At 42.9% G+C, this 26,875-nt stretch overlaps 1 protein-coding gene across 7 annotated transcripts in view; it reads left to right on the top strand.

The window, feature by feature from the left end:
- ZMIZ1 (zinc finger MIZ-type containing 1) overlaps positions 1-26,875 on the top strand; it is a 307,669-nt gene that overhangs the window by 129,453 nt on the left and 151,341 nt on the right. For all 7 annotated transcript variants that reach the window (XM_055719930.1, XM_055719928.1, XM_055719929.1 and 4 more), the window contains one exon: positions 18,077-18,186. In XM_055719930.1, the coding sequence (XP_055575905.1) occupies positions 18,127-18,186 (60 nt within the window). In that variant the 5' untranslated portion in view covers positions 18,077-18,126. The remainder of the gene's footprint in view (positions 1-18,076; positions 18,187-26,875) is intronic.

Genomic DNA, 26,875 nt, shown 5'->3' with positions numbered 1-26,875 from the left:
TTAAAGCATCTTCATGATTTGCTATCATGAAATATCATACAGCATTAATACATTATTCCTTCTTTAACAGTGCAGGTAACTGTGTATTGTAAGGAACATTAGCTCCCTGTCTTTTCCAGGTGGCATTCACAGGAGCGGTTTTAGATACCAACTGACCTCAAGGTCACTCTTTCCTGCACTGTGCCAGCCTAGAAGTAGAAATGGACACACACTGGAGAGCTCTGTACCCAGAGACCATGGAGAATTATGTGTTACAGCTCTTCAACACCTCTCTGACCATCTGAAGGTGATGGAATACAGGAACTAGGTCCTGCAAGTGTATCGGATGCTGTTGGCATGCTATTCAATACTTCACCATAGTCTCCTTGGTTGGCTTGATCTACTGCTGGGCATATCCTGCTTAGTGTCTGCTTAAAAGAAATTAAACGGGATATATATCACAATCCGTAGGAAATGGCTACGCTAAGCATATAATGCATCTTTTAAAGGAATTAATATGTTTTGTTAATGTCTCTTTTGCAAAGCAAACTAATTTTTTGTGTTCAGCAGTACATGACAAGCAGTTCTAACTTTAGAGCCTCTGTGTTTCTGAAACACTTTGATTTGTGTATTCAGTATTCATGGTGCTCAGTATATTGTTGGTCGCTTCATCCACATTATGCTATTTTTTTCTTTTTAAATGGCTGGCTGAAACTTCTGACCTGGAACAAAGAGTGATAGATGCTTCACAGTTGCTCTTCCTTCTGGATAAATAATCATTCAGGCATAATTATGTGCATCTTTTGGTACTCATGAATACCTGCCTGCTTGAATAGCTGGGAGGGAATATATGCTGCCCTTACAAATCCTTCAGAATTGGCTTTTGCTTGTATTGTGTTGTAGAAAAAATGTAAATGAAACAAAACAAACAACAAAAATGAACAGAAAAACACCCAAACAAAAGATCAGACATCCAGAAATTTTTGTTTTCTGTTTGCTGACTTTATTTTTCTTCATTGGTCAGCTGCTCGACAGGCTAATTACTATGAAAATTGACATGTAAGGATAAGTATCCTGAGTTACTCTCCAAGAATAAAAAAAAATATTGTAATTGGGGTATGCACCGTGAGTGGAGTCTAACCTAATGGAACTTGCAGGGAGTTCTGTCATTTGAGTTTCATATGTCACTTAGTGGGTCATAATATGAGAAACAGGTTAGCTTTTATAACATTGGGTTTTCAGTTTAGTGGCTCAATAGGGAAATGAAGCTTTGGGGGGGTGTCTTTTTCTGAAAACGATGTGTGGTACGTTCTTGGAGGTTCAGTTCTAGGCATTATGAACAGATGCTTCTGAACTAATCTTAAATGTCACATTGCATGCATAAACCCTGGGGGATTAACAATATCAGGAGTCCCTGAAAGTATTTCTGAAGGTTTAGCTTAATACTCTCTCCCAGGGAAGCATCCCACCTACTAACTTGACACATACTTCCAGGCCTTCCCGAAGGCCCTCTCTCTAATGCTGAGCCAAATAAGGCCAGGAGAGAGATGACAAAAGCAATATATTGCAAAGCAGCAGAGCTTTGAGATGGCAAGTAAAAATCATACGGCCTCAAAAAGTTGCAGTGGTCTCAACAGAAGTGAAACCATGAGATGATTTTACATTAAAAATGGAGAGTCATCAACATGTGGTAGAGGAACAATCACAGCTCCATAATTACGATTGGGTTGTAATAGCTGGGGAAAATGCAGATGATTTAAAATAGAGAAACGTTAATTTCTCGTCTAGCAAATGCCCTCCTTTCTATTTTAAATATTTCAGTGGTTATTCAGAAAAGCTTTTAATCAAAACCAAATAAAAATAGTAATAATTAAAAAAATCATTGTTGTCCAAACGTAGAGGTGCTTGTGATGGATGCTGTGATAAACTGTGTAACTGTAGAGGAATTGACAGCTATGTTTTTAATATACCATTTTTTTTTCACTTGTAATGTGTATATATAATATGTTGGGGTCAGATGAAAAAAATCAGAGAAAATATTTCTTTAAGCCTCTGTTAGAATGAGTTCCTGTCTAAAGAGAAGATAAGGAAGGGAGTTTTGCTGCAGTTTTCTTCCATCTACATGGATTTTTTTGTGCCGAGGTTATAATGTATGTTAACATTATGCTGACATGGACAGCTCTAGCCAATAGGTTAAAATTGTTAGGTAGTTTGTCTTTTTGACAGATCTTGTCTCCATGTCTAGCAATTTATATGACCTTCCAACTCTGATATTTTCCTTGCCAGTGTGTGCCCTCAATGGTTCCCTCCTCATACCAGCCCCACTTCGTTCTTAGAGACTGACAAGGCAGCCCATGGTTTGCTGAACCTGCGAGCAGGCCCGCTGGGTCATCGTCGCCATTAACTGCTGCTTTATTCTCTCGGCTGTTAAATTGCTTGTTCAATTCTTGAATATGCTTTGCTAAATCAGCTTAAAAGATTCATTTAAAAATTCAGTTTCTTGCAGGTAGGGACATGGCAATATGATACAAAATACACCCTTTTTCCCATTATTTTCCCTTTATAATTTAGTCCGCAGGATGGTTCATAAAAACTGAGGCCAAAGCTAGGCACATTCTGCATGATAGATGAATTAAATTGCAGAATAGAATCCCTGTTTCTGGAACAGATCTGCTTAATATCACTTGTGCAAACTTTTCTCCTGTGTTCCGTGATGCTTAGGATTTGTTGTTCAGTCTTGCAAGAAAGTGTTTGCATATGTTTGTATATATACATTGTTTTCTTCCCTAGCATTTCATCCTGTTACATAAGCACACATGCGCAAATGTATGTGTTTGCATGTTAGTTTAATCAAAGCCTTATAAATAGCAGCTCAGTTGGCTTTCACAAGGAAAGAAGCTCAGTAAAAAAAAAGTTATGCTGGTGAATTGTTTTTCACAGGCCAGGCAGAAAGTTCTTGGGAACTTTGCTTCTTAGACCCATCAGGGGTTGTCTCCCCATAGCTGTATAATAGCATTGCAGTTGCTATGAAGTCTGTTAGTAATTCTCAACTCTGAAAGAGGTGTGATGGTATTCAAAGCACTTGCATTATGGTACTGAGGTTTAAAGAAACTTGAGTTGTAGGTAATGTAAACCAATCCTTTCAAGAGTTTTGAAGTCTCTAAACAAGGGGGAGAGCAAAGATGATAATTGATATACTGAGTCTGAATGGGTGGCAGCAGTAGACTGACTTATGTCCTGAGCAGTACTTTGACTTGAAAATTAATGAGTGATCCTAGGAAACTGCTATCTAAACTGGCTTTAAACCATTTTGGAAAACGAAACTCTATTCCTGACATCAGCTAGAAATAGAATAGGACAACCTACAGGATTTTTTAACATGTTCTTTGTCTTACAATAGATGAGGAAGGACAGTTTTGGGTGTCAGGACCCTGTCTGGTGCTTAGGTCAAGGGTTCAAAATTGCCTGTGTTGTCACCTAGAAAACGTGCCACTGGGCTCCTGCAGTTTATCTCCACTGTAGAATAGACCGGGCCATCAAAAGTGTGGTAAAGAGTTTGGCTCCCTAGACTGAAGTCAACCTTTGAGTGAAACACCTTCCCACTTCCATTTTTGAGGAGTATTTAATTTTGTTGCTCAGCAGTGAAAATAAGTCACGACATTGCTCTGTGATGTCATATGCATCCCCTTAAATTTTTTCAGGCTTATTGAAGGCAGTAAAAAAGAAATTTACGTGCAAACAAGCTCCTTTCTCCTGGAAAGCAAAATGGGAAGAAGGTTGAAAATAGTCAGGTTGTTCAACGGATTTACGACACTTGCAGGGGGTAGCAGGTTATCATTCTGTGGAGCCAGGATCCCCAGGCTTTTGACTGTTATCTATAGCAGCATGGGATATTTTCAGGGACTGAATCAATCTTGCGAGGAGCTAATGCGTAGTATTTTTTATGGTTACAGAACTGGCTCTTTAGGGTTTCCATTTATTTGTTTCTTTGTTTACTGTTAATGAGCTTAAGATTGAATTAGGGTAGGTGATTAATGAACACTGATCTTTTTCTAAAAATCTTACAAAGATCTTTATAATGCTTTAATGACTGCAAAGTGATTGATTTTGCTTAACTTACACTCTGCAAACTTTGTGGCAGGGTCTTTTTTTTATTATTATTTTATTTTTTTATTTTCCCCGTTGCTTGCTGATACAAATGATTTTCAGTCCACATCTTTCTGTGCCTTTCTGGACAGGCCCAGGTCCCCAGTTCTTCAGGTAAGGGTTCTGCCTACACATAATGTAGCTTACTCCTTGCTTGCGCATACAGCTTCGTTTCTGAACAAAACCTTCTGGAGTCAAGAAAAGGTTCATGCCCTGATTTTGTCCTGCCATACAGATAATCATAATACCTAGCATTACAGTGACACCTCTGTATTTGCACTGGTAAGAAAAAGAGAAGGTTGTCAAATAATTCTCATTCCTCTAAAGAAGAGAAGTAGCAGTTGAAAAGAACTGAAAAGTCTTGCATCCTCCTATGGTATTCTATAGAAGTAGGAGGGGATTATGTTTTGTTATGTCTTGTTTTATAGATACCCCATTTGCCTGTACATCTCCACTATTTGTGCCAACCTGTAAAAAGGTTGGTGAGTCTTGTTGTCTTAGACTTTTCTTCTAAAATCATTCTTCTTTGCCTGCAGCTAACTTAAGGGCCGGTTTAATTGTTGCTGCTTTGGTGTTTCGCAATAGCCGAGAAGTTATCTGTTGGTAGAAGACATTTACGTAGGTGTTTGCCTGCTTCACATGCTTTACTGTTGGAAAGGTAAAATTATAAGCTGAGAAGTGTAGAGATAGAAGATAGAGCACTGCATTATTTAGAGGTTTACTGTCTGGCTTTTTGGATACCAGTATCACCTTAGGAGGAAGAACTACAACGCCTATCTCTTAACCAGCTGGTAGACAGACAGCATAGAAAGGTAAGAGAGTAGAAAATTCCTTATGCCGGACTGCTGAGTGTCTGAATGTGTTACAAAGGACAGTGGAGCCAGGTTCAGTTTTTGGCCTACGGAAAAAGTAGGAAAGGATGTCTCAACGAAGTCCTTAATTTGAAGTACTGCGAGTTAGTGAGATGGTTTTTTGGTTGAGAAGGAAGAACTGTTGCTTACTACATAGCTCCTTCTTCGTGGCTTCATTTATGTCAAGAGAAACAAAATCAGAGAAAAATAGCAACCCTCGCATCTGATACTAACTGTCTGAATTAGTTCCCTTGTCCCAGGTGGGACAGGAGCAAAGGGGCTGCTCCCGCAGCATCACCTGTCCAGTGCCAGCCTGCCCTCTCTTTTTGTATCCCTGCTTGGATCAGCCATGCAATAGCAGGAACCCTTTTAATCCTGTAATGTGGCATAGTGGGCAGCTAGGCTGTTTAAAAAATGAACCGTCTTTCAAAAGATATCCCTCCAAATTTCAGATTTAATGAACCCCAGTTACTCTAGGAGCAAAAGGGTGCCAAAATGCAGCCTCTCAAGGATGACAAAGATCAAGAGCAAAGGATGAGGAGTTGGATAGAAGCAGTTTTGTTCTCCGCAAGGTTTGACATTGTCACAACGACAGGTCTCTCCTTGAGTTCATCAGAACATTTTCAAAGGGGATTCTTGTTTCCTTTTCGGGGGAGCTGTGCATTGTTTCAAGTAAGACTTTACACCTACTCCTGCCTGCTGAAGGCTTTGCTGCTCGGCTGCTCTGCCAGCTTTGTAAGCGTGTCACCAGCACGTCACGTTTGATCAGAACGAAAGTTGCTCTGGAGTACATCTAATCAGGCAGGGCTTCATAAAAACTTGAAGGCTATAAAGCTGACCTCTGGAGTCTGTAGTGTCGCCGTTGAGAACAAAGAAGGAAAGTGTGTAGCTTTCTGAGGTCTGTTACACTGTGTCGTAGTCGCCATTTAAACAAAAAATAAGACAGGAAGGATATGAGTAGAAGAAAAGAAAATGCCATCTGGAGTTAAACTGCTTTTATCCAGATGTCATCTGGATGTACGGTGTAGGTTTATCAGGTTAATTTAACTCTGTATTTGGAAGCCTGGCTGAATGTTGGAAATTCTGTCTTGAAATTGCAGGAAGGGTAATATTAGATGTTTCATCTGTAACTTATAGTAGTACGTACATTAAAGATTTTATTATATCACTTTTCATTGTTTATATTAAACTAGCATGTGGTAGCCCCAGTCTGAATTGTGATTTGTGTTTGGCACTTTATGTGTATTTGGTGGAGATAGCATCTACCCTGAGGAGCTCCCTAGGTAATTGGAAAGCCAAAGGAGCCGAGGAAGTGAAGTGTTTGGTGGTGGTTAGTCAGGAGAAGAGCTCAGGTCTCTGTTCACAGGGCTGACTTTGCCCTGCAGTTATGGGAAAAAGCTTCTGGGCAGATACTTTGTAATAATGACGGTGGTATGAAAAACATAAGACAGTCTAGGTGTCTTAATTTATGGACTGCACTTAAATAATTCATTAGCAATAGTTTTTCTCTTTACATCGTCTGTAATACAAATGGGAAGTCTGCCTGCTCCAGTTTGTGAGACTGATGTCACTCATAAGTTGTCAGGCTTGCTCCTGGCCCGTTCCAGTTGAAACAGCAGTGGTGATGATGGGAGCCCTCCTCCTCTTAACAGGGGATACCACATTGATTTCTAGTCTTTTCCATTGCTAGTCTTTCCATTTGTTCAGGCTCCGTTTAGCATTTGTTTAGTTGCTGCTTTTGAATACTTGAGAGGATTTTAAAACACCTGCCTGGTATCTGTGTTGTCTGCCAAATGCCATTTCAGCTTTGCTCGTGCTATCACCCGAGGGTGAGAGACCTAGTGGAGGTACAGCTAACAGAGATCTGGGCGCTCAGAGGAAACGCTGCTGAAATCTGTTCCCGATTATCTGTCGTGGATTAACCCCAGCTGGCAACTAAGTACCACAGAGCCGCTCGCTCACTGCCACCACCCTCCCCAGTGGAAGGGATGGAGAATCAGGAAAAAGGTAAAACTTGTGGGTTGAGATAAGAACAATTTGATAATTGACATAAAATATTTTAACAATAATAACAACAACAATTATAATGCAAAGGAGAGAGAAGGAGAAAAGAATAAAATCCGAAAGGAAAAAAAAACCAAAACAAGTGATGCACAATACAGTCACTTAGCACCTGCTTGACCGATGCCCAGCCAGGCCCCCAGCAGCAATCGGCAGCCCCTGGCCAACTCCCTCCCAGTTTATATACTGAGCTTGATGTTCTGTGGTGTGGAATATCGCTTTAGCTAGTTTGGGTCAGCTGTCCTGGCTGTGTCCCCTCCCAGTTTCTTGTGCCACTCCAGCCTTCTCAGTGGCAGGGCCTGAGAAACTGAGACTAAGTCCTTGACTTAGTATGAACATAACTTAGCAACAACTAAAACCATCGGTGTGTTATCAACATTGTTCTCATGCTAAATCCAAAACACAGCATTGTACCAGCTACTGAGAAAGAAAATTAACTCTATCCCGGCTGAAACCAGGACATGATCCCAAGAGGTTTGTAAACTGAGCAAGTGACAGATCTTTAACCGTGGAATTCATCAAACCTTTGAAAACTGAAATGTCTGTTTAGATTCTTGGTAAAATGAAACATTTCATGGTAAGTTTAAAATTCTCTTTATTTGCCTGTAAAGTAGGTCTGGGACACTGGCAATCCTCAAAGACCAGTTTCTAGATATGAAGGTCCTCTCAAGTGATAAGATAGTGAGAAAACAGAATGTGGCAGTGCAGATGATCACAGGTGTTTGAGTTAAAATCTTTCTTGAAGGCAGCAGACTTTGATGTGTAAGGCTCCTGCAGTGTTTTGTGATCCAGGTGTCTAGAAGGATTTCCACCTCACTCGAGTTATGGGCACTCAGAAAACAGGAAAAGCAATGACTACATTATGGATAGTCAAACAGCAGGGATGTGTGCAGCTCTGCTTTGTTGGAATGAAGGTGCTGCAGTTGGAACTAGTTTTTAAATTACATTGTTTTCAAAAACAACTATAGGATGTCAAAAATATATCTGGGCTTCTTCATAAAGTTTTGGTAGCAATGGATCTGTTACTTCAGGTGCTTGAATATTAGCTGTTGAGACTAACATAAATAGCAGGTACATTTCAAGTCTCCATGTAGATTGTGTTCACACAGTGCTTCACTGTGTATGTACAAAGAAGTTTTCCTTGAGGGATACACAGTCATTTGTTTTGCTTGTCCACTCCTGAATCATTTTACCCAGACTGTCAGCAAGGGTTTTTATAATTTAGGATTTGGTGGTGACTTGAAATATTGGACCTTTGACTGCAGGAAAATTCAGTAAAACCAAATACCTTGTTTTCTAATGTGTGCTCCACAGGTCTAGAAGGATTATATGGCTGGATCTCCAATCAGCTGCTTTAAATGAAGATGATAAAATAGACTATAGAGCTCACCAAAATTGTAGTTCTGTTGTGTCTAGATGTGCAATATCTTCAGTTTAAATTATTTTAAAGGAATGGCCACCCCAGCACTAAATTCTCATAATTCAGAGTAAGTGGAGACTTTGAGAGAAGACATGTTTGAGTAGCCACTGAAAGCAGTGCAGAAAATATAATTTGGCTACCAATGACTTTCCTGTTTCTGTGGCTACAAAAATTCACAGCCATATAATTTCTACCTTAATTCTTCAGCTATATTTAGCCTTTACAGGTTTTGCTGGTCCTATTGGAATTTATCTTGCTTCCATTCTGGGAAGCTGGGTAAATCTTTACTTAAATTTCCTCAGAACAGACCAGGATAATGGCAGATACCAAAAGTTATTGGAGCTTGTGTCCCAAAGCAGCTATACAGTTGCGCTGTTCCCTGGAGATTTTGTTGACTGAGGTAATGCTGCTTTTCTTCCTCCTCTTCTTCCCTGTCCCTGAGTGATTTTCTCCAGAGGAGTGATGCATTCCCTGGTGGCTTACCAGAAATCACTGGTCTTGGCAGCAGTTTCTTAGTTCTCATAGGAATAAGGAAAAGGTGAATAAATCTTGCGTTTATAGACCACGAAGTGAAATTACTGTCTACTTTGACTATATGCCTTCTTCACAATGCTAAACTTAATGAAAACAAAGAGTCTAAATCTATGCTTATTCCTTTATTGGGTGCAGCATAGTCTGGGGATGAGGGATTGTTTCGTTCTTTCTGTTGCCACCCAGTAATAAGGAATGTAAGTTGTGATGAAAATCGCAAGAAGAAATCAGCAGACAATTCCCTTCAAATGCTACAGTTCAAAAAGTTCAAAAGATGCCTAGTTTCATCAGATAAGTAAGAGGGCATTCAGTGTCAGAATGCAAATCTTTCTTATTTCTAATTCACAGTGGGTTTGAGACGTTTCTTGCTAGGAGCGTTTCTTTGAGCTGGCCCAAGAGGCTTTGACCTCTGTTTGTTGTATGGCAGGCTGGCTGGTTCAAGAGAGATGTTATCAGAGCACAGCAAATACAGAATAGCATTTTCACTTTTTGATAGGCTATTGTTAAATTGTTAAAAACACTTGCTGCTAGTGCCATCTCCCCTCTATCTTTCTTTTCTCCTGTTTCTAAGACCATCTTTGTACAGATGGATTGGGTTGTTACTCTCTCCTCTAGACCTTTAGAAAGTGCTTCTATTAGGTTGTCTTCCGTAGCTCGTCTTTCAGGTTTTAAGCAAATAACTTGTATCAGTACGTCCAAACCAGCTGGCTTGGTTTGGTAGTTGATAAGTCTAGCAAGAGCAGGAAAAGTTTACAGTTCGTGCACATCCTTTGTAGCAACTCTGTAGGCTCAGCCCCCAGAATGCATGTAAACCAAATGATGTTAGCAACACTTCATGTGTTATTGCAGTATCCGGTAGGCAAACACAGAGAATTTTCAACTAATACTATACATCTTACCACAGAACGTCTGAAAGAAACGAGCTGTCATGAGGTAGATAAGTGAGCATCACATGCCAGAATGCAAATCCTTTCCAGTTCTTACGTTCACCTGATTTCCTCTGCAGTCCTCCCACTGAGCCCGAAAGGTGGGAAGAGATGATAGATTCTGTCTCGGTTTAGGAATTGGCAATTTATCAGGGAGGTGGTGTGTGTTGGGTTTTTTTACAGCATTGTTGTATGAGTGATCAGGGACACTGGTTATGAAATGATCTGAGTGCAACCCTGCAAGCTTTTAGGGATGGCTCATTTGCTTGTAGCCATCCCGATGAGGATTAACATTTCTTACCTGCAAGCTACAGTACATTTAATAAACCACTGGATCAGTGGATTCTGCTGTGGAACTGTCAATGTTTGTTCTAGCAGATCTGTCTATATTGGAGTGTGCAAAGCCTCTGAGAGCACTACAGCAGGTCTGTCAGCCATGGCTCCCCTGTAGCATGCTTCTACACGCTTTTGCCTTTCATTTTGTGTTATTACCTCTTGCTGTTTTAAACTGCAGTGTCCTTTTCCCTCCTTGCTGCCCCTAAAGATAACAAGCTGACAGAGCTGACAACACTAGGAGCTGGGTGGGATGCAGGGAAACCAACCTCATAATATAAGCATGCAGCAGGGCAATTACTAGAAACCGGGATCTGCAGATGCTGCTCTCGGTGTGAGGAAACCAGTCATTTCAGCCAGCGGGCTGGAGGTGAGGGCTGCCAGTGCAGGAGGCAGTTCACGTGTTTTATGGTTAGTGCTGTCCGGTGACCAGCTTGTCCAGGCTCGAAGGAGCGCTCTCCTTAGCTAGAGATGTGATGTTTTTACATTCCTGTGATACCGCTCTTATACAGTGGGTTCATTTTTATACTTTTATGTGTCTACGTTAAGCATGGGTCATATCCCAGTCCTGTGTGTGGCTCCAGCTAGCCCTACCACCTTGGCTTTTGTAATCAGGCTGCAGATGTGCTTCATGATTGAACAACTTCTGCGCACCGCCGCTCCTTCTCCCAGAGGAGTCCAGCAGGCTTGCTTATGCAAGCTGTCATGCTGTCTTTTTTTCAAAAGCATGTGTGGGTTTGCTTTTGTGTGTATCCGGCTGGCTGTTCGTGCCTGCATATAATAGGCTCCGTATATAAAAATGTTCCCAAGCACATGGCTGCGGAAACAGCTTCCTTAAACCCGACAAAACTGCCAGCCCTTGCAGCTCAAGCCACTATAAATTACTAGATCCCGCTCCCACCTCGCTGAAGCTGTGCCTGCTGGCAGCGCACGCACACACGCACGCTCGCTTTCCCCCTCTCGCAGTCAGAGATGATAGAAAGTCTTCTGGGGATTACTGCACATTTGTAGAGCAACAATGGAAAGCAGCACAGCACAAATATCTATTCTTCCTCACCCAGCATAACAAACGCTGCTTTGTCTCACATCTGGCCCTTTTTAATAGCTCAGAGCCAACAGCAGTAGGTATTTAGCAGCTCGTGGTAAATAAAGCTTTATTAAAACAACTTCCTTTTTCAAGTGTTTAATGATTAAAACGGCCTTTCACCTGACATTTTATGCTTTCAGTACTGTATCTAGCAGGGGAAATAAAACAGTTGTCATGGATAGATATTCAACATTTCCTAGAAAATAATCTTTTAAGAGCGTCTTGGAAAACTCTCATACTGCGAAGCAGGCTTACGGACCGTGCACCCCGTGTGAGGGCAGGGGCCTGCGTGCAGGCCTAGGTGCCGAGCTGTTGCCGCCGCCTGCCTGGGCGCCCGGAGTGCGGCCGGCGGGCCCTGGTTCCGCGGCAGGAGGGCACCGGCCCCGCTCGCAACAGAGAATTAATGCGGTGGGTGCGATAGTACTAATCGGCGTCTACGGACGGAGGCATGTTCTGATAGTTCAAGAAGCAACTTTTTGACAGATGTCAGATGTTAAGGAAAACACCAAGTGGAGTTGGGTGGGTTGTGTCCCTGGACTGCCCACATTCTCTGCCAGGGCCGGGCGCTGAGGGAGCTGGTGTGCCTGGCGTTTGCCCCGGGAGGCGGCAGGGGCCCGGGCGCTGCGGGGCCGTTCCTGACCCGTCCCCTCGGGGACCCGTGCGCCAGCGGCAGGCGAGGGCCCGGCGGCGGGCAGCGCCCCGGGGCACGGCGGCCCGCGCTCCCTCAGGGCGGTGGGCGGTGGCGCGGCCCTGCGGCGCCCTCTGCCGGCGCGGCGCAGAGCGGGCGACGCGGCCCCGTTTCCCCGCCCGGCCCCGGCCCGCAGCTCCCGGCCCCGGCCCGCGGCCCCGCTGGGTGCTCCCGCCCGGCTGCGGCGGCTCGGCGCCCCCCCCGCCGCCTCGGCGCCGCCCCGCGCTCTGCCGGGGCCGTTAGTCAGCGCAGGCCTCTCCTGCCCGCGCTCTGGCTTGGCCTATTGCTTGGTCAAAGTCACTCCTTAGGTACAAGCTGCCTGCCCTCGCATATGGCCCTCCGCGTGCCGGAGACATGCAGGACATTATTAGTTTTAGCCGATGGCACAGACAGTAGTAACTCATGATCTGTGAAACGGTACGAACCAGCTGGTGTGCTGGCTTGCTGGCAGAAAGATTGCTCTCTAAAAACTTGATTTTTCAAGAGATGGCAGTCTTTTGCTGCGGGGAGGGGCGGGTGGCGGTGCTTTGGCCTGGTGGGCTGTAGGGCCGGGTGGCAGGCGAGGCCTTCCCAGGGAGTGCCGCTCGCTCCTGCTTCTGCCCGCAGCGAGGGAGGAAGGCGTGCGAGGGGGAGGCAGAGCAGCAAGTGCCACGTCGAGGGTCTCTCAACCTGCGGAGAAGGTCGGGCCTGTTTCAGCTGGTGACTCGGGTCTCCCCTGGCCGGCGGCCGGCAGGTTTCCGTATCGGTTGGTCCTGGCTTGGCAGGGCTCCTGCTGCGGCCACCAGCCCTGGCTGTGGCGAGAGCCCGTCCCAGAGCAGAACCAAAACCACTCTTGCTTTCACGCTGCTGCGTGTTTGTAGATATGTCAGTGTTTTGAAGCCGTACTGAAATGTTTGATATTTTTTTAAAAAATTCTTTAAGATGCTGTTTAGGTTGCCTCAGGAACTGATAGGGACCACGTTTTACTAAATTGCTCTTCATAAATGTGTTACTGGAAGTCCAGTTTCTGATACAGTAATTGCAAACTCCTCACTTGAGCTTTCAACCAACGCAGAGTATAGCAGAAGCTTGTGAAATTCTCTCTCTTACGGCATGTACATAATTTCATTCCTTTTTCAGTATTTAAGAGGGTTTTGTAGCAATGGTTTAAGAAAAAAGATTCAGTACATTTAGAGTTAAAAAAGTCTTAACAGGTCGATGCATCTGTTCCTTTAAAAACACATTCTCCATTTTTGAGACATCATAAATATGTAAATGAGGGCTCTTTAATTACTGCCTAGGGCTATAAACTCGCAATGCTAGAGGGGAGGAAAGAAGGAAGGCAAAGAATAATTCACGTAAATTTTTTTTTGAGAGAGAGAGAGAGAAAGAGAGACATTGGGTCTTTACCTCCGAAGAGACAGCAGAAGAATGGGGCTTTTTATTGCTGACTTACCGGAAGGTGCTGGGAACACTTCTTCTTTACTTTTCTTTTTTTGGTGGGTTTTTTTTTGTTTCTGTTTATCCTTTTGGATGGAGTTAGCATATAAAGCACTAGCGTATGACCTTTCTAGCTAATGCTTGTGTACCAAACAGAGGGGGTTTGTTATGAAGCACTGGGTAAAATTCCCTTCTCTATCCCACTCTGCCAGTATCCTTAATCTTGAGCAGCAACATCCCTGCTGTCTTTTGAGCTGCTCAAAGTGCCTGAATCTTAGTGTGGTTTCCAATGCAGGTACACCAGAGGCTGGCGAGAGACCCTGCAAAGTCATTTTCGCTTGTGACCAGATAAGCGCTCAGCACTTAACCGAATAGAAGTCTACTCTTACTTGGCCTGCTGGCCTTTCTGTATCTTAAGCACCATTATGTTTGACTAAGGTGATCTCGCTGCTACTTTTAAAACAGTGTGAGATGGACAGAAAGGGTGTTTTTTAAATTTTAATTTCAGGATTTGGATGTGCACGTGGGGAACCAGACCAGTGTACAGCAGTACCTGTGTAGTACATATAGTTACTGGAAACTTAATTCTGCTGGTATTTTTTCCAGGCAAAACAGTCTGGTGTCAGGACGCTTATTCTGCCTTGGTAAAACTTCAGATCCATACGATAATTTTCAGTTTCCACGTTTAATCTTTTAATTCTTGCTGAGGCCTATGAAAGAATAATTTCCAGATAATAATGGTTTCCCACTAATGAGCTGCACATTTTTTATAGCAGAATTGACTTAGAGGCAGTATGCTTACTGAAAAAAAGTATTCTACTTGATGCTCTTATGGTGTGTATGAACGGAAGTTTAAAATGAGTCTTGGAGGCGTGAGGCAGGATATTTCAATTACGAAGCGTTGTGTGCAGTGAGGCTTCATATGTACAATTTTGGCTGTTTGATTCTTGCAAGAAATGTTTACTGCTGGGGGAGTTAGTGGACTGAGGGGCTTCTCTTGACCGGAAAAGAATAAATGAGCTTGGGCTGGTGGAAGTAGCAAACCGGCAGCAGTAAAGGGCTGTTGGGTGCCTGTCCGTGCAGTGAGGGGGGAGAGGTGGAGGGAGGCTGCCAGGGCAAAGACTGTTCTAGCCAGAGAGCAGCAGTGATGTGAGAACAAGTGGAGTTGAGGATGGAAGTGAAAATACTTCTGGCTGCTCGGGGAAGGGTGAGAGTCAGAGGGTACTTTTCAGTGGGAGCCATTGGGTGTTAAAAGCACAACTACTTTTGAGACTGAATTTGATCAGTTTATGACAGAAATTGTATGGCATGTCTGTGTACCAGAGCAGGGGACTGTGTACCCAGCCCTGTCTCCATGAGCCCCGTCAGGCTTCTGCTCAGCTGTGCAAGTTAGCTCTGCGCATTCTGCCCTCTGCTTTTCCAAACAGGCTTTGAGAAGTTATGCCATGTGGGGGAAATAACAATTTGGACAAGTACAATAGTAAGCTGTGGTTCAGGTAGCTGATAGCAACCTTAGATTTTGTTTATGATTAACTGGAAGGCAAAGAATTCGGGTGGAATTATGTGTACAGTTCTTAAATTAACATGCAGCATAGTTTGTCGGCACAAGTAACAGTACATGAATGCAAGTCTTTGTCTCCGTAAAATGTCTCTGCAGTCTCCCAGCCCTTAAGTATATTGCCAGTAATGCCAGAGGCAGCTCCTGATGCCATGAGCCTGAGTGCTGGTATATCTGGCTTTACTCGAGAATAGTTTTCTGGCAGTATACAGTATGTCTATGTGTCTTTCGCTTGGGGTAGATACTCTTTTTCAGCTCTGCTCCCAGTTTCTCTCTGTGGCTGTACATCACTGAGGAGGTTAGATAGATAATGCCAAAACAGATAAAAATTGTGTTTAAAAGTCAACCAGAAATACGGTATATTTTACTTACTGGTTCATTAAGCAAAAATGTCCTGACTTCTTTTAAAATAATGAAAAAAAAAAATCAGTTTGCATTTTTCCAAAATTTTCAACGAAAATCTGTGTGCATATATGTTTGTATTTCTTTTCAGCATGCTTTTCTCCATCTGTCCTGATGTTCAATTAAAATGCAGATAATGTGTCCCAGCTTGTAAGATGGATCACTGCTGAAGTGGTGTCATGTCTGGGCTAGCTTATCTCTTGATAAATACCTCTGCTGTCCACTGAGAGATTAAACTTCATGACCACTGAGGTCTGTTTTGGGGTCTTACAGGCAGATGAGGCTGTGTTACTCACTTTTAAAAAAATACATCAATTTACATTTGCTAAAGGACCTTTGGATGGCATTTGCTGTTGAGAAGGTGGCAGTAGCATAGTCAAACAATAATACTTGTATGTGAAACTGGCTTTTCCATTTCCTAAGTATTATAATGTATCGACAGGAGTGCTTTAGTGAACCCTCTTGTGTCTAGAGGGTGGAGATGAGCAGCTTGAGCTGCTGTTATAAGACCTCATTTAGCTGTCTAGCAGAAAAGATTTCTTTCCCGGAGTCTAATCCAGCAGGAGCCATGGAAGAACATTATCAGCTAGGTACAGAAATCTCAGACGGCTTGTGTGTGTGGGACGCACGCGGATGCTGTGGTCTGGAGTCTGTCTCGCCATGACAGCCATGCCGTCAGTGCTCCTACTACGGGGAACACTCTTCTCCTGCTGGGGGTTTAATAGCCAGTGCTGGACCTGTAGAATATATAGCCAGTGCTATAACCGAAGAGATGCTGAGCCATGTGTAGTAGGTGGGGTGAGCGGCCAACTTCTCTAACTGAACAATTACCTGAAAATTTTCCTGTCTTTTATGTGTATGTAGGAAGGGGGAAAGATTTTTGTCATGGACAACTCTCTGAATAACAAACTGCTCAGTGTCACCAAAGAGGTTCCTGAAGGAGAGGTTTCTGTGTGAGTCCAGGGCCTTCCTTGTGCTAGTATAAAGTTTTACATAAATACAGCGTTTGGGTATATTTTTGAATCTGTGCCGGCTCCCTGTTTTGTCACTGTGAGGATACGACTTCTTTGACTGTACTTCTCTGTCACAGTAAAAGGATATGGGAATTTACAGGCAAAGACTGTTCTCATGTTCCAGTGCACAGTATCTATGGTTTCATTTCTGGTTTAGATGCCATGAAAGTGACTGAAACAGCAGAGTGTACCTATGTGTATGTGAAACTTCTCTGTTCCCCTGAGAAGCAAATTCTGGAAAAAAGCGCTTAAAACTACTCAGCTCATTAAGTACAGGCTGGAGGCTCATGCAGTTCTATTTAAAACATAAAGCAGAAGTCATGGTGCAAACCATTTGGTAACTTGAACTGTGGACTGAAACGGTTGATTAGCTGTTGGCTTCTGTCATTGTGGTTTGCTGTTCTGCCACTGTAGGAAGACTGTAAGGCGAGGCCAGAGAGGGGCAATGGGTGGAAGGGGCCCGGTGACGTGCAAACCATGCCCACGCCAGGAGGCTTACTTACGCTTACTATTGCTGTTAGTGCCTTGTTCTTGGTCCACGTTTGAGTGGCATTTTGGCCGTTCCTGCCTTTCAGCTCAGCAGAGCTGCTTGTGCTGTGGCTAACCCCTTACCCCAAGCTGAACACAGGGATAAGAGAGAGGTAAATGGTGAATTCAGCGTGATGTGCACGTGCTGATTTAGCACCTACCGTTCCCCCCTCTTGCAGGTGGTGTTCGTGATTCCAGACACATGCCATCTTCTTGACAAAGAGCCACTTACATGTGATCATGGAGCATGATGTAAAGCATGGCTCTGAAAGAGTTGGCAAATATGGGGAACAGGGCTCATCTTGATGGCACCAGTGTGTTCGAAGCCATATCCACAAACATAACTCAGCATGACAAACGTCAGTGGTGGGCTTAGGGGACGGCGGGTTTGCTCTTTAGATCATCCTAACTTGTTGCCAGTTTTCATGTGGTGATTTTATACACCTGAATTAAAACTCCTAATACCGCTCTGAGCCTTCATTTCCATTTTCTAGAGTTTTATAAATGCACGGGAAAGTTTTAATTTGCCTTAAGTTACACAGTTTGTTAGAGATGGGCCTAAAGAGCACAGGACGTGTTTTTCCAGGACTAACAAGTCCAGCTATGGATACCTTAAAGAGCCTAATTATTCTAGACAGCAGGAACTGCTCAGTCCTTTGGTCTGAACGTCAGGCCTCTTACCTATATGCTAAGTTGTGTCTCTGGAATTGTTAGTTATTCTGAAAATTTTGGTTAAGTTGTGAATCCCGCTTCTTCATTCACCATCATCTCAGCCGTTTCAAGGGCTGGTCAAATAGATCCGCTAGTTGGAGGAGAGTCCAAAGTACACCTGTTGCTTTTACTTTCAATACAGAAATCCAGAGTCTTCATAACAGACATTTGGTGTTATTTTTTGCCATGTAATATTCAGCCATATCTGATTCATTTAATATTTATGGGAGGTATTTTCTCTTGATGGAAGAATCCCCATGCCCTTGTCCTTGCAAAAGCCAGACCGTCATTGTTACTGAGATTGTTATTATTTTATCTCACAGTGTGCTCAGGGGTTTCTTGCAAGTGGCTCTGCTTGGCTGTTTAGGTGGTAGAAGTTCCTGGGCTGTGCTCAGTGATCTTTACTGTCCTTTTTTCTTGCAGATCGAGGAATTTTAATGGCTTTCAGGTAGAAGAAAGTGGAGACAATCAAAATGAATTCTATGGACAGGCACATACAGCAGACCAATGACCGGCTGCAGTGCATAAAACAGGTAAGCTGAAGGTGGAGCTCATTGCTGCTAGCTGAGCATTGTGTGTTGTGGCAGGGCGTATTGTGTGTCATGTTGCCTGTACTTAATTAATATCATTGCCTTTTGGAGGGGAGGAGAATGGTAGGAATGAGACTTTGTAATCTCATTGAAGAGGAGACTATCTGCTGCAAAAGCTAATGTATAAACCTCAAAAGCCAAACGTTCCCTTTCACCTTTCTAAGAAATCTGCAGCCTGGAGAGTCAGCAAATCTGTCTCAGCAGAGCGGTGCTAGTCCTGCCAGCTCTGCCCTGAGGGTGTCACAGTGGGCAGCTGTACTTGTGCCCTGAGCGCAGTAATCCAAAATTTTGATGGGCCAGTTTTGATTGTAATCTGGTATCTGACCAGAGACTTGCACTGTCTGGAGACTCAAATTTGGACAGTTGACATACCTCCAAGCGCTCGGGTTAATCAGTTTGCGCAGGGAAGTAACAACTTGTGTTTGCAAGGTAAAATTTTTAGAAGCATCTGTTTGTGAAGACGAAGGGCCCTTAAATTCCCTGAAAGGCAGTGGGATCTAAGTCTCATTTACAGATTTCCCCACTCTAACAGTGCTTGCAAGTGCTTTTATAACCAAGTGAAACAACAGAGGCAAGGATGGAGTGAGCAGATGCCATCTTTCCCTGCGTTGCCCTTCTCAGTGAGCTTCGCTCTCTGGCGTTGCAGGCAACATGTATCCTGCCCTCACATACGTTCTTCTCTGCATGCAAGAATCCTTACAGAAAATGCATAGCAGTGGTCCTTTGTGTACAGGAGGTGAGTGAGAGAACGGTTTCTCATGTTGGTTTCCTGTTTTTATCTCTAAACCAATGCATGCATGCAGCAAACAGGTGCACAAGTGCGAGCTGCACGTGGGTATTTTGAAGGTTGGTTATCCCAGCTGGATCCATGAGATGAGTTAAGTTCATCTCTTCAGAACTGGTTGAAATTTTCTGAATTACGCTGGAAAACCAGAAAGACATTATTGCATGAAATAATGTTCCCAAATCACTTTTCTTGTTGTCTCAGTGGTTTTCTCTGTCAGTTCAGGCCACAGCATGTTTAGAGGCCAGACTCCTGCTGTTTCAATTTTGTGTTTGTATCAACTAAGTTAAAAATCTACCTTTTGCTGTGGGACATGTGCATATTGCTCCTTGAGGGAGTGCAGCATTTCTCTGGTTGTAGATTTCTTTGTGTTGTATACACAAACACCCTGAATCAAAGGAACTGATAAAAAAAAAAGTAACCATGGGGGTGGTACTGGATTTGTCTATGGCTTTAAACTTATTTTACTTTATTTTATTTATAACTTCCTCGAGGCAGGCAGTGGAGGGGACGGTGCTGATCTCCTCTCTCTGGTGACCAGTGAATTGATTGAACCTTAGGAACAGATACTTCACTGAGAAGAAGGTGGTTGGTCACCAGAACAGGGTTCCCAGGGAAGTGGTCACAGCACCAAGCCTGTCAGAGTTCAAGGAGCATCTGGATGATGCTTTTAGTCATATGATTTAGTTTTAGATAGTTCTGTGAGGAGCAGGGAGTTGGACTTGATGCTCTTTATGGGTCCCTTCCAACCTGAGATATTCTACAATCCTGTGATTATCTGTTTCCATTATCTTAGTTTCAGCAGTCACCATCATTATGTTTTGTCATGTTTGCTTCATTACTAGAAGTTCTATATTCTAGAATGTGTTGTAATGCAAAGAGCAGAAAATGTGTGTTCATTTGCAAGACTGGCCATGCAGATGCTTTGGGGGATATAAAAAAAGAGTTTATACCTAAACCAGCTGATTTTCCTCTCCATTTGCCAGGGAGGATTTCAGAATAAATCAAAGCAAGCTAGTTCGTAGGTCAAGGAGCAGAAATAGGAATCTGTCCCTGCAGAATTGCTGGTCATAATCCACCCTCAGTCTGTGGTGGCTCACTCTCTCATTCATTGCTCTGTGGTGAAAGTTAATGCATCTCATGGCCTTTTAGAGGCCTGAGGGAAGTAGGAATTTGGGGATTTCATCCCAGTTTCTTGTGAACAACTATCTGGTTCAGAAAAAAACATGCCCTTGACTGGCACAAATTGGTATCCTTTTTGGCCATCCTAGCCCACAGGATGAAGAATGAAGTGACTTGCAGAACAGTTTAACCTTCCAGCTGTAAGAACAGACCTTTAGATCAAGTGGAGACAAATGGGAGGCTGCTGCTCCGTTACTTTTTCTAGAGCTGTCAGTTTGTGTACATAGAAAATCTATATTATTTTAATCAGATAAAAGAATATCAAATTACACTTCTTACAGTATTAAAGATAGATTTTTGTCTACGTAATGGGTGCTCTGTCAGTTAAACCACTGACTTCGTTTATACATAATGCTGGTTTACATATGCAGCTAGGATATTTCTTCAGCAGTGAAGGCCTAGGGGAAGGGAGGAAGGTCAGACTTCCCAGCATTTGTGGGCAGTTCTCAGTTTTGTTTTATCTTGTCTAGAAGAAAGCTCGGGGTTTTCTGGTGGGCACAGGCTTTCTTGTATAGCTGCTTTGTTCTGTCAGACAGCAAAAGGTACCTGATGAGGAGGCATCCTGCTCGGGTATGCTTGTGAATTCATGGTGCCCAAATAAGAGAATAGGCATGCTTTTGTTTTCAACTCATGAAGAAGTGTAGTTAACCAAGACAGTGACTGAACACCAAAAATACATAGCAGAAAGCTTTTTGTGGAAGTGGCCATACTTGTAGTTTTGTTGGAGAGGAACGGCTGACTTTTTGTTTGGCTTGTTTTGTTGTTGTTGAAGAACTTAGCGTAGAGACTGCTCTTTGCTTTTTCGTAGTTCCAAAATCTTGGGGAGTTACCTTTGCTGTAGTGGAGAAGGAGACAGAAACCGACTCTGACTAGCTTTTTGGAGTAGACTCACCTCTCTGCCACAGGGTCATAAATTTCCTCTTTGGAGACATTTACCTTGCTCTTTGGGACAGGCCGTTGTCTGGCAAAATTAATGTGGTGTGCAGAGTAATTTACAGTTCACCCATAGAGAACTGGACCGCACACCGTTACGCGTGTGTTGGTTTTGGGAGCACAGGATTATCTTGCATGGCCATACCAATGTGTCTTCACCAGTTCTGGAGATTATCTGCAGGATCTGGTGAAAATCTGCCTGCCGTTTCTTCCCCATTTCTCCAGTGTTCTGTGCTTTCTTCCGAGCCTGTGAACAGTAAGCACTGCTGTTCTCCTGAAGAGTTGTGTGCTTCTGGGGTGGTTAACACAGCAGTGGCGTGGGGAAGGTACGCTGCAACAGGGGGAGGAAAACCATCCTTCCTTGGCGCCCAGCATCTTGTATGTTTTATAGCCTTGCTGGCCGCTAGTGGCTCATGCAGCTGGACGAGAGCTTTGCCTCTCACCCCAGCCCCTGAGAAATGCTATAAATGGTAATCCATGTGCCTCTTTAACTAGATCAGGTTTCAACACAGGGTCAGGACAGGCTTCTTTCTTCCCAGCTCTGTGACTTGTGAGACACCCACGATATCCTTGCTGACTTCTGTTCCAGGATCAAGGTTATGTTTTACCTTCATCTTTTTTAGCGCTTTAAAGCTACAAACCCAAAACTTGTATATGATCAGCTAGTTAGGAAATGAAGTGTGTGTGTGAAGAAGTGTTTCAGAATAGATGAAAGGGCAAACTGAAGAGGTGGCTGTGTATTTATCCTTAAAAAAACCCCAGACTTCAGTGGAAGGCTGGAACAGCTTGTGTGGTCTCTTTGTAGCTGATTCCCTCAGTATTTGTAAGTGTATGTGCTTTAAAATCAAACATAGTTTTTTTTGATGTACAGTGGAAAAAGCCAAAGTAACAGGCTTCCCTTAACACATGCAATTAGTTTGTCATGACACAGAAGACTCTTCAGGGTACGTTGAAGGAGGCTGGATCTTCAGGGTGCAGCCTCTTTTTTCTTTATTTCTTTGTCCATACAAATAGAAACACAAAATGATTTTGTGCGCAGTGAAGGTCTGATAGCCCCTGAGAACTGCCTTGTTCAAGGCTGCAGTAATAATCTGTTTACCTGCCGAGTACTCATGGCTCAGGTGGCTCTGATGCACCATCCACCGTGGAGCTCCAGGGCAGCAGGAGCGGGCTGGGGCTAGCACAGAGCTGAGTTCGAGGGCCTCCCCGGTCCTGTGGCCCAGGCACAGACTTCTGAAGGAGCCAGCTTGGCTCCCACCACATAGGAAGTCCTGACAGAGAATTAACTAGTTTTCTTAAACCATTCTTCATAATAGACCAGAGGTATGGCTTTAATCAAACGTTTTCCTTATGTGATAGGTGCAAATACCAGGCGAAATCAGTAGGTTGCATGACATCTCTCTGGCTCTCACCCTTGACAGGTCCACTTAAAGCCATTTTAAATCTAGGGACCTCTACCATCTGTTGTCTCTGCTGTTTGTTTGTAAGATTTCTATACATCTCTTCTGAAATTCTTGAAAGGAGAAAGATGGAGAAAATCTTTCTATATTTAAGTTCCAGGGAAGCTGCCCCTTTCAGAATAGGTGCGTGGGTGCCTTCCTGCCACGCTGGGGAGGATTGTCAGGGTATATCCTAAAGCTGTGCTGAAATTTTAGAAGCAGGTTGAAGGGAAGTATGGAAAGGCTCTTTGTTGTCAGAAGTATTTGGTTGTGGTGGGAACAGAGAAGGTTGTTTCTGCTGCTTGTGTCGTGGTACATCAGGACAACACTGAGCAACGTCGTCAAATGATGCTGACTTGCTCAGGGAATCCACTTAATTGGCAGCACACATCATGTAGCTGATTTATAGAAACAGATTAGCATTTCTTCCCTCTTCCCTTCAAGAAAGCTTGCAGAATTGCTGCAGTTGCGATGCTTTATAATGCCTACACAGCTATTCAGAGAGAGATGCTAAAAGTTGTAATTGCTCTGTGGGTTTGTTGATATTTTCCTGCTCAAATAGGAAACAAGCAGGCCCATTTCTTTCATCATTCAGCAACTGGGTTTTTGGTTGCTTGCAATTCAGAGAAAAACAATTCTTTGTGTATTTACATAACTGTTAGTATTTAAGCTCTCAAATATCTGAACTAATTCTTCAGCTCTTCAGTGTTACTGTTGCAGACTCATGTAAATGCTCAGCAGCCCTAAGCAGGTCATCTTTAATATATTTAGGACTGGTTAATATGGACTGGTATGAAATTACTGCTGAAAAAGTTTTAATAAAGCTTCATGAAAATTTCATTCTTTGAAGAACTTTGAAAATGAGAAGTATTCTTATGAAGGGTGCATTTATTTAGAATACATGGTTTTTTGATTGTAGCTCATATAAGCGTTACAGGTTTTTCTAGCTGCTAAATATGAAATAACACATAGCAGTCAGGCTAATGGTGAAAACGACCTTTCCTTTCCATAAAAAGACCTTCAGTGGCCTTAAGTGCTGGTTGAATGGTCCATCAAAGCTGTCTTAGAGGCTATATTTTTCCTTTTTTTTTCTTTTTTATTTTTTTTTTCCCCTGAGACCCATAGCTGTAAATTCTTTGTCTGTTTTTGTGCTCAGTCTGTTGGAATATTCCTCTGCTGGAGTTAAGTATGTTTAGGAAAAACTGACAGCAGACCAGCTTTCCTGGCTCCTCTAGTCCACTTAGAGACTTGTCAATCAACATTCCTGGCCTGTTAGATCCTGTATCCTGGTCAGGACTGCTCTCGCTTAGGCGTCAAAGCCACAAGGAAAGAGCAAAGAGGCAAAGTGCTAGAAGCACTTCTGGAGGCGAGGGGGGAAAAAACCACCTTCTCGATGTTTGCAGTATTTGGGTGGTTTGTTTATCTGACAAGACTCCAGTGGGTGGAATAAAACCCTTCATCTTTTGAGGCGGGCTGGTAAAGTCAGTGTGGGTAGACTTCTCTCCTTCCCAATTTGGCTGCTTGTTTCACTGCAGTACCTGACCTCAAGGGCTGGGACGTTAGTATTGTTAACCATTTTCAAAAAAGAAAATATATATATTTTAAACTTACACTTAGAACTTCTAGTACCCATAGTATTTAGAATAATTTTATTCTTTTTCTGTGCAACTAACTAATCTGACCTATTACTTAAAATTGCTGATTGGTAAATAAAGGATGAACATTTGAAAATTCTCAATCTGTAAGTTGGATCCATCATGTCACCTCAGTGTCAGAGGAACATGGGAAGTCCTTTACATCGGGTCAAACTCCGCAGTGAACACGTGTCATAAATGGCAACATGTCTCCAGCTTCTGTCATGCCATTTCTGGCTTTCCCTTCATGCCTACACTTGCTCACTAGAGTTCTTTCCGTTGTGTGCATTAGTGCAACAGCAAATCCATAACAAAGGCATGACTTACACAGCATTTGTGCGTAAGGACCGTTGTACCTGTTTGTAAAAGCAGAAGGTGTTTTTAAAAAGTTGTTTGAAGTGGTGATAGTACAGTTCATACCAAAAGCCTTCAGCTGTGCAGACCTCTACCATCATCTGAAGGAAAAGTCTCCTCAGTGGTGGTGTTCACTCCTTATTGCTTCTGTGTACTATGAAGAGCCATTAACATTGTACATAGGCAGGTCACAAAGCGCGTGCTGCAGGCAGTTTTGTAAGCACATGCAAATAAAAAAGAGGTATGGGGAAGCATTTTTCCTTTTGACTTTGAAATATCTCAGTAATGTCTAGCTGTCTGGTAGGACCCATGAGAACAGGTCACGTGAATTCTACATCTTCCACAGTGGTATCAGTTCATGTAGTGGTCATTTGAAATAGTCACCTTGAGATTTTATGTCTGCGTAGATTAAGAGATTAAAATAATAAAGATTAAGCCAGTTGATTAAAAGTGCTATAAAAAGCACAGTCAGTGACTAAGTAAATTACTCAAATGCGTCAAAAAAATTAATTGGAAAACAAAATGTATCAAACAAATGTCCTGCTGTTTGAGTGTATGAAGACTTTTGGTTATTTTTCAAAATCATTGCATTTATTCTCCTGAAATTTAGAAAATCAATAGATGTATTTATTATTTTTTTTAAATTGGTTCAGTATATAAGTCAGCAGAGTTTGAGTCAGTGCTTTTGTGCCTTCCCCCTCTCCCCTTACCACCAACTCACTTTATACTCTTGGGTAGCATTACTTCTTTTTAAAGGATACACTGCTGACAATCATCTTCCAGTAAAGGGATGTTGTAATATATCATCATTGTGTTTAAAACACCTTGATATGGTAAGAACTGCATGAAAAAAATTACTGACCCAAACTTTTCAAAACTCTGTGAGATACACCTCAAATTATTAAGTGGTTCATAACACAGAATTATTTACATAGATGCCTCACTTTGCCTGTATCCTTCCCTTTGTCTTCTACTAAAAGACATTGTGAAGATAGAATATGTAGATATACGTATTTTTAAGAAGGCAGGTAAAAAGTCTGGAACAAATAAGCCTATTTTAATTAATAAAAACCATTAACAATTTAAGTAAATATTTAGATCAGTGTTCTAATAGTTAATAGTATTCTAGAGGAAAGAGCATGGCCACTGCTTTGGGAAGATTAACTCCCTGGTACGTTGAGATATTTAGGACTAAAACTACGGGCTGAAAATCATAAGGACATTAAGAAAGCTTCTGTATCATTGCATTGTCTGGTGGAACGATAAAGCTAGAGAAGCCTCAGCATCATTGCTTAGTCACATCTGTAGACACATCTTACGCTAGCATGGTGTGATCAGGATATACTAATGGAAAATGGCTTGTTACAGTTGCCAAGTAGAGCGAGTGAACTGGTTAGGCAAACTGATTCCATAATTCAGTTGAGTTGTAGTTGCAAATTTAAAGATAGATTGGAACCTTGCATCACTGGGCATGGCCTTAGAGAAAGAACAAACAATTGTACCTTTGTTTCTTGACTTTTTTTTCTGGTAAAATCACTGTGAGTGATTAAGGACATATAATTCAGAGCCCTCTGATTATTTTGAGTCTTTGGTAAACCATGCTGTTCTCAGTGCTCTCAGCTGGCATGACAGTAGTTCGGGCGCTGGTGGCAAGAAGGGTACAAAGATTGAACTGGCCACTGTTGTACAAACTATCAAGAGATTAACCAAAAGACATACGGCCACCAGCGTGCCCAGTTCCATCTTCACTCAGGTCTGGATCACAGCCTTTAGACCCCTAAGTCACAGTTTCCTCTTGGGCAGGGGAGAGTGGGGTGGAACAGCAGTAAATGGGTTTATGACAAAAGATGTTCGATTTGCTGCGTGTTCCCTGATACACCACAAAGTTATAGCAAAGTATATCATAAATGTACTGCAGTTAAGTGTGTATGAAAGGTACAGAGCAGGAAAGCAGTGATGTAATTCCATCAGAAGAGCTAGGGAGTGATTCTTATTTTAACTCTTCTAGCTTCTGTGTATGGTGCTTGAGAATCAGGATGTTGAATTAATCTCCTGACGCTTTTGTAAAACTAACGGACAAGCCAAGGTTGCAATATCTTCCCTTTCCTCTAGCACGTGCAGATAGATGTGTGGTCATCCTCACAGAGCTCATGGTATAGGACAGGGGTCCTCAAACTTTTTAACCAGGGGGCCAGCGTGTGGATGAAGTGGCAGGCAGCCATCTGCGTCTGCTTGGTTCCCCCCCCCCCCCCCCCCCGCAATCCCTGGCGGGGGTGGGGTGATTCTGTAAATACCGGGGGCCAGAC

This window comes from Falco cherrug, chromosome 9 (assembly GCF_023634085.1).
Source record: "Falco cherrug isolate bFalChe1 chromosome 9, bFalChe1.pri, whole genome shotgun sequence".
NCBI lineage: Eukaryota > Metazoa > Chordata > Aves > Falconiformes > Falconidae > Falco > Falco cherrug.
The sequence above is the reverse complement of the archived record's forward strand: the minus strand, read 5'-3'. Positions and strand labels throughout refer to the sequence as shown.